The 15,381-nt window shown below is 43.3% G+C and overlaps 1 protein-coding gene and 1 long non-coding RNA gene across 3 annotated transcripts in view; one reads left to right on the top strand and one right to left on the bottom strand.

The window, feature by feature from the left end:
- Nucleotides 1-15,381, bottom strand: part of Spast (spastin) — a 43,945-nt gene that overhangs the window by 26,271 nt on the left and 2,293 nt on the right. Inside the window, exons 2-4 of one of the 2 annotated variants that reach the window (XM_006990706.3) lie at nucleotides 7,755-7,838; nucleotides 4,901-4,984; nucleotides 793-888 (exon numbers count right to left, since the gene is read on the bottom strand). In XM_006990706.3, coding sequence (XP_006990768.3) covers nucleotides 793-888; nucleotides 4,901-4,984; nucleotides 7,755-7,838 — 264 coding nt within the window. The remainder of the gene's footprint in view (nucleotides 1-792; nucleotides 889-4,900; nucleotides 4,985-7,754; nucleotides 7,839-15,381) is intronic. The other variant, XM_016008966.2, reaches the window with a different exon arrangement.
- On the top strand, nucleotides 3,782-6,692 carry LOC143270206 (uncharacterized). Its single transcript, XR_013047232.1, has 2 exons — nucleotides 3,782-3,893; nucleotides 6,551-6,692. It is a non-coding gene; the product is annotated as an uncharacterized LOC143270206 (long non-coding RNA).

The following is a 15,381-nucleotide window of genomic DNA, read 5'->3' as shown; positions in this document are numbered from 1 at the left end:
GCAGAGGCAGGCAGATCTTGGGAGTTGAAACCAGCCTAGTCTAGAGAGTTCCAGGCAGCCAGGACTACACAGTGAGAGCCTGACTCAAAAAATTAATAAAAACTAATAAAATTATGTACAGACATGGTGCAGTGTGTTTGTAATTCCAATACTGGGGAAGCAGAGGCATGAACACTGACAGAGTTTTCAAGTTAAAAGACACCTGGTCCGTGTAGTACATTCCGCACCATGCAGGGCTACACAGTAAGACCCTGTCCCGAGTGACAAAAGTCAACAACAATAAGATCAAATCGGGGTCTGAGATGTCTCAGTGGAGCAGGGCACTGGCTGCCAGGTTGACAGCCTGAGGTTAATCCCAAGGACACACATGGTAGTCGAAGAGAACCCCTTCTTCCAGTTGTCCTCCTCTGACCTCCAAATGTGTTCACAAACACAGACACACACACACAAACGCACATACACATACACATGTACATATACTTTCTTTTTCTAAAAGAACAGGTTTATTGAGTACAATTTCAGGGCCAGTGGGCTAGACAGTAATGAGAGTACCACCTCCCATATGTTATAAGTGGGAAGCTGGAAAACATGTGAACAGGTATGTTCAGAATGGCTCTACTACATCTGTCATATGTTAGGACACTATGAATGATGAGGATACTGTGTGCTCTCCTAATCCTGTGAAAACAAAACAGTTACACCTTCCACTATATAGCTAAATCAACATTACAGGGTAAACAAAAGTCCATTTCCCATGCAAGCTTCAGTTTACATTAGTTAGTCAAAACATACCTGACTGGAGATGTCCATTGCGGCACATCAGGTTAGTACTGTCATTATAGACATCCGTTTGTGACTTGGAAAATTGCAAAACTGGTTGCAGCTTCTCTATGCAACAGAGGAGGTTAAAAAAGGACAAAATAAACAGAAAGAAAAATAAACAAATAAAAGGCATGTGGAGAATGGAAAATTATTGTGTTACAAAGCTGTCAGTCAGTGAGGTTTTTGCACATATATGCAATGTTCTCTAAAATATGTAACTAGTAAGAACTCACATGAAAAGTAGAGAAATTAACATGTGGAAGGCTATGTTGAAAACACATCTTACTCGGGCTGGTAACCTAAGACAGTTACTTATCACTATTATCAACAGCACGTGATGGCTGCTTATCATATGCTCAAATCCCTAACATAGTGATATTTGGATAAAAAGTGACTGGCTCTTACTATCTACAAACACTAAATATTATTGGCAACTTAGAGCATAACTGTATTAGTACTTATTATTACTGTTATTATTAGAGATGGGGTCTGTTTATGTAGCCTTGGCTGTCATAAAACTTACTATGTAGAGACCAGGTTGGCCCTGTACTCAGAGATCCGCTGAGCTCTGTTGGCGTTAAAGACCTGTACTCAGCCAAGCAGTAGTGGTGCACGCCCGTGATCCCAGCACTTGAGAGACAGAGGCAGGCAGATCTCTGGGAGTTTGAGGCCAGCCTAGTCTACAGAGTGAGTTCCAGGGTAGCCAAGGCTACACAGAGAAACCCTGTCAATAGATAGATAGATAGATAGATAGATAGACCTGTATTATCACAACCAGTTCAACATAACTATCTAAAAGATTGTACACTACAAAAAGCCTATTGAAAAGGCTTTATAGGGCTGGAGAGATGGCTCAGTAGTTAAGAGCACTGGCTGTTCTTCCAGAGGACCTGGGTTCAATACTGAGCACCCACATGGAAGCTCACAACTCTGTAACTCCAATTTTAGGGAATCCAACACCCTCACACAGATATACATGCAGGTCAAACATCAATGTACATAGATAATAAATAAATCATTAGAAAGAAAGAAAAAGCTCTACAGAGGAAGTACAGTATGGTCTCACTAAGATCAAAAGCAAATTTTAAGAAGAAATCATACTTTAAAATGGCACAGAAAGAAACAATAGGGAGAATCCAAGAAAGGTCATAATTGGCTCTATTACCTTAATTAAGCCAAGCAAAAAAAAAATGCCACAAGGCAAGGGGACCAGCATGATGAACAGGGTGTGCAGTATACTACACACACACACACACACACACACACACACACACACACACACACACACACACAGCTGGTAACTTCTTAATGGACCCAGTACAGCTGCCTCCTGAAAGGGGAATGGGCCACTTGGACACAGTGGGAGGGATGGTAGTCAAACTTTAAAATTCTGTGACATGTAAGATGTAACTAATCAATGAAAAGATTTGTTCCAAACCTACCCCGCCTCGAATAACAACCTCCATAGATGGAGTCTTAGCCTGCTGCATGGGGCAGAAGGGTTGCTTTTTCCCCTTCTGCAGCAAGGCTGCAGCCCTCCTTCTCCCCTTGGTAATCATCTATACGCAGGCTACCAGACACTGCTCCTAAGTGATGTACCTATCTGTCTCATCCAAATAAGGGATAACCTTTTCCCAAAAATGTTTTACTGAAGTAAGTTCGTTTTCTTCTGCATTAGAAAGCCAATGAATCTATGTGTCAGTACAGCACTGGGGTGAGGTATATGTAGTCAGTGTGGAATATGCAGTTAACATTTGCAAGGTCCTGGTTTAATTATCAGCACTCAATTGAATACAAAACAATGAAAGCCAAACATACATACTAACTCTTAGACTTATATTCCTAAAGTCAGACAAGCAGGCACCGTGCTTGGTTTACAGTGCAGTATCACATGCCTCTGGGACCAGTTAAACAGCAGCTACCCTTTGTATACAAAGCACAAAGCAGTGCGCAGCTTTTGTGTCCTAGAAGTGGCTGATACAATATACCTTGGATCCTTTCTATTTACTTTGGTTAACTGGAGGTAGGTCATCTGATTTTTCTCAATGATAATGCTCTTTAAATCAAAATACTGAGACACAACTTACTTGTGTTGGTGAAAGCGTAAATTAGGAAAATTCTGGTTATTATGTGTTTTCTTTATTAACACAAAAAGTTACCAGAAACATTTATTATCTAATAAAGACAAGCAGAAATTGGGGTTGGGGATTTAGCTCAGTGGTAGAGCGCTTGCCTAGCAAGTGCAAGGCCCTGGGTTCAGTCCTCAGCTCCGGGGGTGGGGTGGGGGGGACAAGCAGAAATCAAAATCTTAACTTTTTTGATGACTGGGAATAAAAAGTTACAGATAAGTACGTAGAGAGTTTACAATTCTACCTGCATCTGCATACACATACACACACACACACACACACACACACACACACACACACACACACACACACACACACACTGTGACCATGCTTCAGTTAATCCCTAGTAACAAAAAAGCAACTGAGGATGAAGTTAGGCAGTAGAGAACTCCAGTGCTATGTGCAAGGCCCTGGGTTCTAACAACTGAAAGAGACAACCCTGCTCTTTAAAATGACTAAGGTAGTACAGACTAACACAGCTATGTAAACTAAAACAGTCATGCTTCCCTCAGCTCCTCACATCTAATTCCCTGGGAATCACTCTACAGAAAAACCTTACCATAAGGCTCTACTCAAAACCCTTTAGCTGGGCATGGTGTCGTCACCTTTGATCTAGCATTTGGGAGGCAGAGGCAGGCAGATTTCTATGAGGTCTCTACATAGTGGCGTGGACCGCATGGAGACCATTGCTACCTGACAAAGTCCCAGCATTTCGATTTTGCAGACCACAATTCTCCAGCACCCCTTTACTTTCATTTTTTAATGATTCTCATTATGTGTTATGGGAGTTCCCTTATGCCTTTTCCTTTTGGAAATTTTATGCAGGTTTTGAAGGATGAAAATGTGTAAAATCACAGCCTCTTTAAACAAAATAATTCTCTGGAAAAATCGTTGCCTACATGGAACCATACAGCGTGACAACTCTGCTTACTCCCACACAAGGTAACACCAAGCTGCTAGAAAATTCAGATAAGTAACATATGCTTGATAAATAAGGTGTATTTGAAAAATAAGATTTGTTTGATGAATGAGGTATATTTGATAATCAAAATTAGTAAATTCCTAAGGTCTACTCAGGGTCACAGTAATAGCTGTCTACCTTCGTCTTTGCTCACTTTAAGCTTTAGCTATTGGATAAACTAAGCCATATAAAAACTGCAATATTCTATAATGGGAGTGTTTGGTTCCCCAAGAAAGTCTTTTACCCAAGGTCAGGCATTTAGACAAAAGTCTCCATTCTCTCAAGGGCTTGAGGAGCTCTTGCTTACTAAACAGGAAGACATTCTAATCTCTGGCAAGAGGAATTTGTGCCCTTCCACTAACATATGACTGGTGTTAGTCAGGCGGTGGCGGCGCACGCCTTTAATCCCAGCACTCAGGAGGCAGAGGCACAAAGATCTCTGTGAGTCTGAGGACAGCCTGGTCTACAGATCCAGCGCCAGAACATTCAGGACTGTTGTACAGAGAAACCCTGTCTCAAAACAAAACAAAACAAACAAACAAAAAATAAACCTGGGAAGGAAGGAAGGAAGGAAGGAAGGAAGGAAGGAAGGAAGGAAGGAAGGAAGGAAGGAAGGAAGGAAGGAAGGAAGGACACAGTAATGGTTAAGAGCACTGGAGCTCTTGCAGAGAGGTTCAGTTCCCACCACCCACATTAAGTGGCTCACAACCACCTGGAACTCTAGTTCCAGAGAATCTGATGCCCTCTTCTAGCCTCCATGGGCACCCTGGTGCATGCTGTGCACATATAAATACCCAGGCAATTTAAAACTGAAATTACTGATCCACTCTCCCTGCTGGTAAAGACTGACTTCTCACTGGAGACTGGGCACAGGGTCTGATACATGCTATGCAAATGCTCTACCATTGAATTACGTGCCCAGCCCTTACCATTAATGATTCATTTAAACATTTCAAGTATATTCATAACTAATTAGAGAAGTTGATACCTAGAAGTTGTAAACGATCCTTGGCCATAACCAAATTAGTTATCATTTTGGCTTGAAGGCGTCTAGCTCTTTCATACTGTTCACCTAAATGGAAAAAAAGAAGAATTAGGTAAAATATCTACATTTTCCTACTAACAGTGTTTTAAGTGTTGCTCCAATTACCTTTATGGAGAATCACAATCTTTCTTCATAAAGAAATTAAAGGTGAGCAAAGTGTGTGTCTCACACTTATAATCCCAGGACTTGGATACCGAGTCAGTCCCAGGACTTGGATACCGAGTCATGTTCAATATCAGTCAGGATATATAATGAGTTTCAGGCCAGCCTGGACTACAGAGTGAGACCTTGTCTCAAAAAGGGAAGGAGGGAAGAGAGGAAGGAGGCGGAATGCTTTTGCTAGGCATTATGAAGACCCCTGAAATCTAGGTGAACTCAGGAGGCTGAGGTGGAATAGTGAATTCAATTCAGTCTGGAATACACAGTGGGAACCTGTCTTAAATATGTATGTATATTATACATAGACATATTACTTCAAAAATATCTGCCATGGCTCCTCATGATGGCTTCCAATCTACTGCAGCATCATGGATTTCACACATATTCATGGAGCCCAGGACATTTTTTCCCTCATACTTCAGTCTTTGAACTAATTCTAAGACGGCTCGGCCAGTTGAACAGCTTGCTCTGCAGGCTCGAAACCTGAGTTCAAGTCCCAGAACCCAAAGTGGAATTCAGAACTGACTCCAAAACTTGTCCTCTGACCTCCACTCACACCCACACATTATACACATACACAATAAATAAATAAATAACAAAAGTCTTTGAGCTAGGATACAATCTGTCACGTGAGGAAACCACCTAATGATCCATAAGAATGTATCCCGCTGCTAAGCACAACTGTACCTGACTTGTCATGAAAGCTCACACAGTACACAACAGTCATAACACTTCTAAAATTCAGCCTGCAGGGGCTGGAGAGATGGCTCAGAGGTTAAGAGCACTGGCTGTTCTTTCAGAGGTCTTGAGTTCAATTCCTAGCAACCACATGGAGGCTCACACCCGTCTGTAATTCCAGTTCCAGGAGATCTAATTCCCTCTCTGACCTCTGTAGGTGCCAGGCACACACACAGTAAACAATATACATGCTAGCAAAACACTCATACACATAAAATCAAAATAAATAAAAACTTTAAAAATAAAAAAGAGCCAGGAGTGGTGGCCCACACCTTGATCCCAACACTCAGAAGGTGGAGGCAGGCAGAGCTCTTGAATTTGAGGCCAGCCTGGTCTACAGAGCGAGTTCCAGGACAGCCAGAGATACACAGAGAAACCCTGTCTTGAAAAAACAAAACAAAACAAAACAAAAAGGATAAGGAAGAGGAGGAAAAGAGCTAACATCTGATAGCTTGGGTTCAGAACTGACTTTCTCACTTGTTAGCTATGAAGCCTTAGTTGAGTTACATCTCTGTACTTCATGTTTCTCACTTGACAAATAAGGATAATAACAGTAGCTGCAAAGCATGGAGTTATGGTAAGAATTAGATGCTCTCTCTGAGTGACTGTTGGGAGAGTTGGTATACAATAAATGTTTTAACTACAGCTACATAGATCATAGACACTCATTTTATTTCTGTTCTGTTTCTGATACAGGTCTGATTGTACAGTCAACGCTAGACTGAACTGGAGATCTTCCTGCCTCATCCCTCCTAAGTGCTGGGATTACAGAAATAGACCTGGCTTGAATCATAATTTAATTTTGAGGTGGCAGAAAATAAACATCAGAAGTAACTGCTTTGGTTTAAAAGAGTCAAACATAAATCAAAGTAAGAAATTCCCAATTTATTTTATTTTACTTTTTTTTTTCTTTGAGACACAGTTGCACTGCATAGCCACTGACTTTGAACTTACAGAGATCATCTGCCTCTGCCTCCCAAGTGCTGGGATTAAAGGCGTGCGCCTGGTTTATATTCTAACATGTACTGAAAGAAAACATTATCAGGCTAGGAATGTAGCTCAGAGATAGGGAACTTGCCTAGTGTGTAAGACTAACACCTAACAACAACAAAAGATTACTTACACACAGCAAACTAGCTTTCAAAACCAGGGATAACACATGTGACTCATTACCAACTATATAGTAATTCATCACCAACTGATCACGTATTGACCCTTGGATGGCTTCAAGGCCATAGACTGGATTGGTTATTGCCTGCCTGCTACAGGAAATCATGTTGGAGACTTGACTTTCACTTTTAGAATAGACAATACCATACATGCACAAATATTAACAATGCCATCAAGAAGGGCTGGGGAGATGGCTCAGTGGTTCAGAGCACTGGGTCCTCTTCCAAAGACCCTGGCATCAATTCCCAGCACCCAGATGGCAGCTCACAGCTGTATGTAACTCCAGTCCCAGGGGATCCGACACCCTCATAGGGACACACATGCACTGTATGGTATTAACAACATTTCACTTTTTTGTTTTGTTTTTCGAGACAGGGTTTCTCTGTGTAGCTTTGCACCTTTCCTGGAACTCATTATGTAGCCCAGGTTGGCTTCGAACTCACAGAGATCCGCCTGCCTCTGCCTCCCGAGTGCTGGGATTAAAGGCGTGTGCCACCACCGCCCAACTCAACATTTCACCTTTACCTGATCTATCCCACCCACATTATGAATCTTCCCTTTTATGTGGCTCCCCAGAGTCACTTAGCAGCTATCCTGGTTGTTAGTATAGTATGTAGGGTTTTAGTCCACGAGGAGCCCTGAGGGGTTCTCCGTGGATAAGGCATTTGGAGAGATAATTCTAACTACTGTAGAATTTGAGGGGGCAATAGAAACTATACGTATAACCCACCTTGGCCTGTTACTATAATAGCAATTCCTTTTTCTAGTTCTTCAATACCTTTCTTGTACCATTCCACAGCTTGTTCCTTCTGTCCTGTTTTAAAAATAGAAATCATTATTTGTATAGATCATAAGTATGAAAAATGTAGCATCCACTGCCCCATGTATTATATTGATAAATGACACATGAAAAGGTTGTGATCAAGTAAGTCTAAGAAACATTATACATGATCAAATAAAAATTTCCATATCATTCTTTATTTCAATTTTCAGAACAAAAAAAAAAATCACAACTGAGCCAGGTGGCAGTGGTGCACACCTTTAATCCCAGCACTCAGGAAGCAGAGCCAAGCGAATCTCTGTGAGTTTGAGGCCAGCCTGGTCTACAGATCAAGATCCAGGACAGGCACCAAAACTACACAGAGAAACCTTGTCTTGGAAAACCAAAAAAAAACACAAACAAACAAACAAAAAATCCCAACTGCCGTGATCACAAAGTAGAGTGAACTCTTTATAGACACGATATAACAACTAAGAAATGTGCACTCCCTATTCCCCAGAGCCTCCGCCTTATAAGACAGTTTTTATATAGCTCTGGGGCCTGGAACTCACTATGTGGACCAGCCTGGTCCTAAACTCAGAGATCTACAGCTTCTGCCTCTTGGAACTGGGATTAAAGCAAGTCCAGCCTCCCTTCCCTTTTTATCTCAGTCCTTGTATTTGGCAGTTTCTTACTTCTCACAATATCATAGTTTTTGCTGTGTCCAGTAAAGATTAAGTATTGAAAAAAGTACCTGATAACGGCACATGAAGAAATCACTAAGAGTTTGTTATAAATTAAACTGGAATACTCTGGTTTCTCTTCAGATCGTATAAATCTTTCGCCTTAAACTGGACACAGTGGCAAGAAGATCAAAGTTCAAGGTCTTCCTCAGCTACAGAGCAAGTTTGAGGCTAGCCTAGGCTACAAGATCCTTCCTCAGTTTACTGTAAACCAACAGAAACTTTGAATGTTCACCTTCCTGCTTTCTTCTTGTTTTGAAATGGAGTCTCATGTAGTCCAGGCACAGTATCTACATAGCTGAGGATGACCTTGAAATACTGCCCCTGAGTGTCAGCATCCCTAGGTAGCATTACACAGGGGCACCACCATGCCCGGCTTCCCAGTCCCATCTTCAGTAAGGAAATGCCTGTTCAGATGCATTGCTGGGTATTTTGAAAAGGAAACCAAACAGTATAATGACATTCACATTCTGAGTGATGAGAATGTCGCTAGCAATGTCTTACTTGTGTACAGTTCTTACTGTACCAAAGCGAGTACATCCCAGCATCGTGAGAGACTTCCTTTACAGTGCCTCTTCTCGTCCTTGTGACCTCCCCTGAAGTCACTATCATGACCTCAATACACATCCTTCTAGTACAGGCTTTTCTACTACATTCACCCATACTTGCAGTATTTCTTCTTTGTTTGTTTTGCGATAGGGTCCAGGAATTTACTATGTAGATCAGGTTAGCCTTGAACCCAGAGATATGGCTGCCTCTGCCTCCAGAGTGCTGGGATTAAAGGTGTGCACACCACTCCCACTTGTCACTTACTTGTATGTGTGCATGTATGTGCAGGTACTCAAGCCCTTGCATGTGACATGGAAGACAGAGGCTGGTGTCCAGTACCTAATTTATCATCACACAGGGTGGGGCATGGGTGCGTGGGCGCAGGACAATTGGTGTAGTCAGTTCCCGAACTCCGACCTTCACTCGGGTTCTGGGAATCACACAGGCTGCAGGCTTGTGCAACGGGAGTTTTCACCTGCTGTGCCATCTCGAAGCCCTCTCCTCATTCCGTGAGCCGGCAGCTTTCATTTAACCTGGAGCTCACTGTTACGGCTAGAAGTGGCTTCAGTGGCTTCAGTGCTTTCCGCCTGCTGATCCACCTCACTGGTGCACCAATCTACACTCAAATGGCAGTATTTCAGAGTTCTCCCTGGCAACGTTCTGTTTTAATTTTTAAGATTCCATATTGGGGCTGGAGGGATGGCTCAGTGGTCAGGACCACGTGTGTTTGCAGAGGACCCCTTTTCAATTTCCAGAACCCACACGGTAGCTCACAGTCACCCATAACTCCAGTTCCAGGGGATCTGATGTCCTCTTTTTGACCTGCTTAGGCAGCAGGCACAAACATAGTGTGCACACACATGTTCAGGCACAACGTTCCTACACATACAATGAAAGAAATCAAAAAGTTGACATGACACATATTTAATTTTGTCTCTGTGTGTGTGTGGGCATGTGCTAGCCTAAGTCAGAGGACAACTTCAGGGGACTGCTGTCTCCTTCCTACTGGTCCTGAGGACTGAACAGGCTTGGCAGCAAGAGCCTAGCCTGCTGAGCCATGCACTGGCCCACTGGCCACATTCTAGTCAGCATATGCCTGTCGCTTATATACTACCTAATTTCTCTTAAAATAATACAATGCATTACACGCATATGAATATACACGGGGTAGAGTGGAGCACAGCACACGTGTGGAGCGAGTCCCTCCCTCCACCTTTATGTCGGTTCCAGGACAAACTCAGGCCATCGGGCTTTGAAGCAAGGGCCCTTTTCCACGAGTCGCTTTGCCAGCCCTTCTCCAGCCTGCAAAACTTAGAGTATTTAAAGAAAACTCTTTGAGAATGTGAATTAGATTTTTAAGAGAACACAAAAATCAAAAGCCATAGAACCATGGACGAATTAAACTTCACCAAATTTAAACTCTTAGTCTTCAATGCCAGTGTTCTAACAATGAAAAGACACCAAACAGGCTCTAAAACATTCAAAAAAAAAAAAACAAAAACAAAAACAAAAACAACATGCTTCACAAATGACTTGCAGCCAGAATGTACAAAGGACTCTCATCCAGCAGTGGTAAAAATGACCGAACACCTGAGGATGCAGTTTGGTGGTGAAATGTTCTTGCCATGTGCAAAGCCTTAGGGATCTCAAATCCCCAAGTGGAGAAAACGAAACAACCTATGCACAGTCCCAGAGACACACATACATCCATGTTAGTAAACAAGCACACGGAGAACACAAGTGAAAACCATATCGCCAGCCCAGCAGCACAGGCTGTGATCCCAGCTGCTGAGAGGCGGAGGGGAAGAGGATTCAGAGTTCAAGGTTTCACTGCAGGGTGACTTCAAGGACAATGCAGGAAACTGAGACCTTGCTTCAAAAAACTAAAGTGAGGGCCAGCGTGGAAAGGCACTTCCTGCCAAGGCTGGCCACCTGGGGTTTGATCCTGGGACCCACAGGATGGAAAGAAAGAACTGAGCCTGCCAGCTGACCTCCACAGGCACACACTGTAGCATGCACCCCCATTCCACTCCACTCCCCACCTCAAACATACACAAGAAAGAAATAATCCTTTTAAAGTAAAATGAGGTCTAGAAGGCAGGTGGTGGTGGTGGTGGTGGTGGTGGTGGTGGTGGTGGTGGTGGTGGTGGTGGTGGTGGTGGTGGCGCACACCTTTAATCCCAGCACTGGGGAGACAAAGCCAGGCGGATCTCTATGAGTTTGAGGCCAGCCTGGGCTACAGAGTTCTAGGAAAGGTGCAAAGCTACACCAAGAGACCATGTCTCAAGAGAGAAAAAAAAGACATCTAGAGCTGTAGCTCAGTGGTGGAAGGCTTGCCAAGCCAGCACAAGGCCCTAGTGTTCAATCTGTATCACCCAAACTAAGAATTCAGTAAGATGCCACTACATTAAAAACAGAAAAGCCAAGCCGACTGTGGTAGTATGAATAAGAATGGCCCCCACACTGTGTTTGAATGCTTATCCACCAGGGACTGGAACTGTTGGAGAGGATTAGAAGGATCAGGAGGTGTGGCATTGCTGGAGCAGGTGTGACCTTGTTGGAGGAAGTGTGTCACTGGGGGTGGGCTTCAAAGCCCATGCCAGGCTCGCGCTCTTCCTCTCCTTCTCTCCCTCCCTCTGTGTGTGTGGGGGGGTCAGGATGTAACTCCAGCACCACAAGTGCCACCATGCTGCCAACATGCCCCAGCCATGACTAACCCTTTAAAACTGTAATTAAATGCTTTAATTTGTAAGAGTTGCCTTGGTCATGGTGTCTCTTCAAAGAAATAGAACAGTGACCAAGAAACCAACTTAAAAGAAAACAACAACAACAAAAAACTCACCCAAACAATCTAATACAAAAAGCAATGGAGTAAAATGCCATGTTTACTGGTCCTATACAGACTGGTCCCATTAACTGGGTAAAGACAGTGGTTCGTTCCTATGCTATTATTAATCTATTTGCTACAGGACCCAGCAATTCCTTCATCTAGATATTTAACCAGAACAACAGAACTATCCAAGATCCACCTTAACCACATAAACTGTGATTTAAAAAACAAAACAAGGGGCCGGAGAGATGGTCCGGCAATTAAGAGCGCCCGCTGATCTTCCAGAGAATCCTGGTTCAATTCCCAGCACCCATGTGGTGGCTCACAACCTCCTGTAACTCCAGTTCCAAGGGACTCAAGATGCCCCATTCTGATCTCTGTGGGTACCAGGCACACACTGGTACACGTATACACGCACACGCACGCAAAACATCCATACATATAAAATAATTGAAAATAACAGAAACCAAACAAGGCATAAAGCCTCCAACAGTGGCTGTCTTTAGATCTGTTTGCGCAAACCACACTAACTATTGAGCAGTCAGGAAGAAGAAAGACAATGCTTTTGCAAAAGGCCTATGTCCTTGCACTATTCTTTCTTTATTCGAATCGGGAGACCACTGGGTTCTTTGCAACAGGGTCCCACCAGGCTGCCCTGTGTGGCCTAACTCCATACACAGACCACAGCGCCTTCATTTTGAGGCGCTTACGTGTTCTGCCTCCTGAGTACTGGGAACAGGTGTAAACCACCATCGCCCTTAGGCAGAGTCACCCAGCAAAAGGAAATTAAGTCTGAAATTAATTCTTCCTAAGTGGTAGAGGTACACTTTTCAGGAATGAAAATAATCACTTTTGATTTCTACTCTCTCTACCCTCATCTTATGAAAATAGATGTGAACAGGCTTTTGTGTTTTAAATTAACGTACAACACTGGTTTACACAAAACTAGAAAAATCACTGCCAGAAGTGGAGGCGCACTCCTTTAATCCCAGCACTCAAGAGAAAGAGGCAGGTGAATCTGAGTTTGAGGCCAGCCAGTGCTATGTAGAGAGACCATGTCTCAAAAACAAACAAACAAACAAACAAACAAACAAAATTATGTGGTGAGGCAGTCTGAATGGGAATGCTCCCTGTACACTGATGTGTTAGAACTTCTGGTCCTGTCTGGTGCTGTTTGTGAGGTTTAAGAGGTGTGGCCTTGTGGAGGAAGGGTGCCCCTGGGGGCGGGCTTTCGGGGTGTAAAGATTCTGGCCATTTCCTCTCATTTCATTTCCCCTGCTTCTTGCTTATGGTTCAAGATGTGAGCTCTCAGCTTGCTGCTCCAGCCACATGCCTGCCAAGCCACCCTGCCATTATGGTGATGGACTTGGCGCTCTGGAACCGTGAGCCCAAATACATACATGACTAAGAGGGCTGGGCCTGCTAATCTGACAATCTGAGTTTGATTTTGGGGTCCCACATGATAGGACAGAACCATCCAGCACAGGTCATTCTCTGACCTCCACATGCACATTATGGCACATGTGTGTTCATGTACACACACAGAAACACACACACACAAGGAAAATTAATAAAGAAAACTGTGAAAAAAATTTAACTGGTGAGGACTATTTTATTTAGACACTTTCTGTTCTTAATGCCAGATTCTTCAGCCCTACAACATCCTGAAAAACTGGTTCCCTTTCTTTCACAGAGCACACTGAAGCCCTCACTGTTATGCACTACCAACCTGAGAAATCAAACCACACCTTCTGAACCTCCACCCACTTATCTATCTGTAGACACAAAACATGCAAGGTCATGTTCTAGTTAATCCAAAGAACCACTATTACAACCTCTTTTCCTCAAGTATTCTGACTGACTCTTTACCAGCATTAAAAAAAAGAGAGACAGCTGGGGGGGTGTTGTTTAATCCCAACACTCGGGAGGCAGAGGCAGGTAGATCTCTGTGAGTTCTAGGTTAGCCTGGTCTACAGAGCAAGATTCTGGACAGGCACCAAAACTACACAGAGAAACCCTCTTTTGAAAAACAAACAGAGAGAGAGAGAGAGAGAGAGAGAGAGAGAGAGAGAGAGAGAGAGAGAGAGAGAGAGAGAGACAGAGAGAGAAAGAGAGAGAAAGAGAGAGAAAGAGAGAGAAAGAGAGAGAAAGAGAGAGAAACAGGGGCTTGAGAGATGGCTCAGTGGTTAAGAGCACTGGCTGCTCTTCCAGAGGACCCAGGTTCAATTCCCAGCACCCACATGGCAGCTCACAACTGTCTGTAACTCCAGTTCCAGGGGATCTGACACCCTCACACAGACATATACACAAGCAAAACACCAATGCACTTAAAATAAAAATAAATAAATTTTAAAAAGAGAGAGAGAGAAACAGCCAGGTGGTGGTGGTGTACACCTTTAATCCCAGCACTCAGGAGGCAGAGGCAGGTGGATCTCTGTCTGAGTTTGAGGCCAGCCTGGGCTACAGAGTTCTAGAACAGCCAGGGCTAAACAGAGAAACCCTGTCTCAAGAAGCCAAGAAAAAGAGAGAAAGAGAGAGAGAGAAGAAAAGAAAAAAAGAGAACCACTGTTCAGTATAAAATCATGTAACAATGAATGAAAAAAGAGGCCGTAAGTTTGACAGAGAGCAAGAAGGGATCTATGGGGGAGTTTGGAGGGAGGAAAGGGAAGAGAGAAATGCTGTAATTACAGTATAATCTCAAAAAAAATATAAAATCAAATAATGACTTTATATTGAGCCCGGTTACCTAACTCTGTTCCTACTTCTGCTCCTCTGAGCCCACTCTTTAGTTGGTTTCTTCGTACATAAATGGATGTCACAGATTATCACTCAACTGTTAAAATACCTACAAAACTTCAGAGCTGGAGAGATGAACGGCCCGGTGGTTCGGAGTACTGGCTGCTCTTTGGGGGACCCGGCTGGGCTCAGCACGCACTCACATGGTGGCTCCCACCTGTCTGTAACTGCAGTCTCAGAGCCTTCCTCAGTGGGCACGGCACACGTGGTGTGTTACACGTTTCTAACGGGTGCCGCCCCCTTGACAGTGTACAAGAGTCCCAGAGCCTCTCAAGACTGCATACTCAGTTCAGGCTATCTGTTCACATAGTCTGTGCAGTGGGAAGAGAATTAACTTCTCTTGCAAGTAAGTTCCCAGTTGTCAAGTACAGCTAAAAGGCTGACAGACTTCAAATGTCAATTCTTTTTCAATTATGGAATTAAAGTTAGGCTACAAAACTGTCTAATATACCAAAAGGGGAAAACTGGGATAGAAGAGAAAATACATTAAATGCAGATTCAGTTTATTTACTATTTTTTACTTATTTATTTATTGGTTTTCCGAGGCAGGGTTTCACGGTGGGACAGCTTTGCCAGTCCTGGAATTAGCTCTGTAGGCCAGGCTCAGATCCAGTTTATTTTTTCGAAACAAGGTCTTGCTACGTAGCCTAGCTGGCTTTGAACTCAACGGCAGTCTTCA

Source organism: Peromyscus maniculatus, chromosome 22, assembly GCF_049852395.1.
Source record: "Peromyscus maniculatus bairdii isolate BWxNUB_F1_BW_parent chromosome 22, HU_Pman_BW_mat_3.1, whole genome shotgun sequence".
Classification (NCBI taxonomy): Eukaryota; Metazoa; Chordata; class Mammalia; order Rodentia; family Cricetidae; genus Peromyscus; species Peromyscus maniculatus.
The sequence above is the reverse complement of the archived record's forward strand: the minus strand, read 5'-3'. Positions and strand labels throughout refer to the sequence as shown.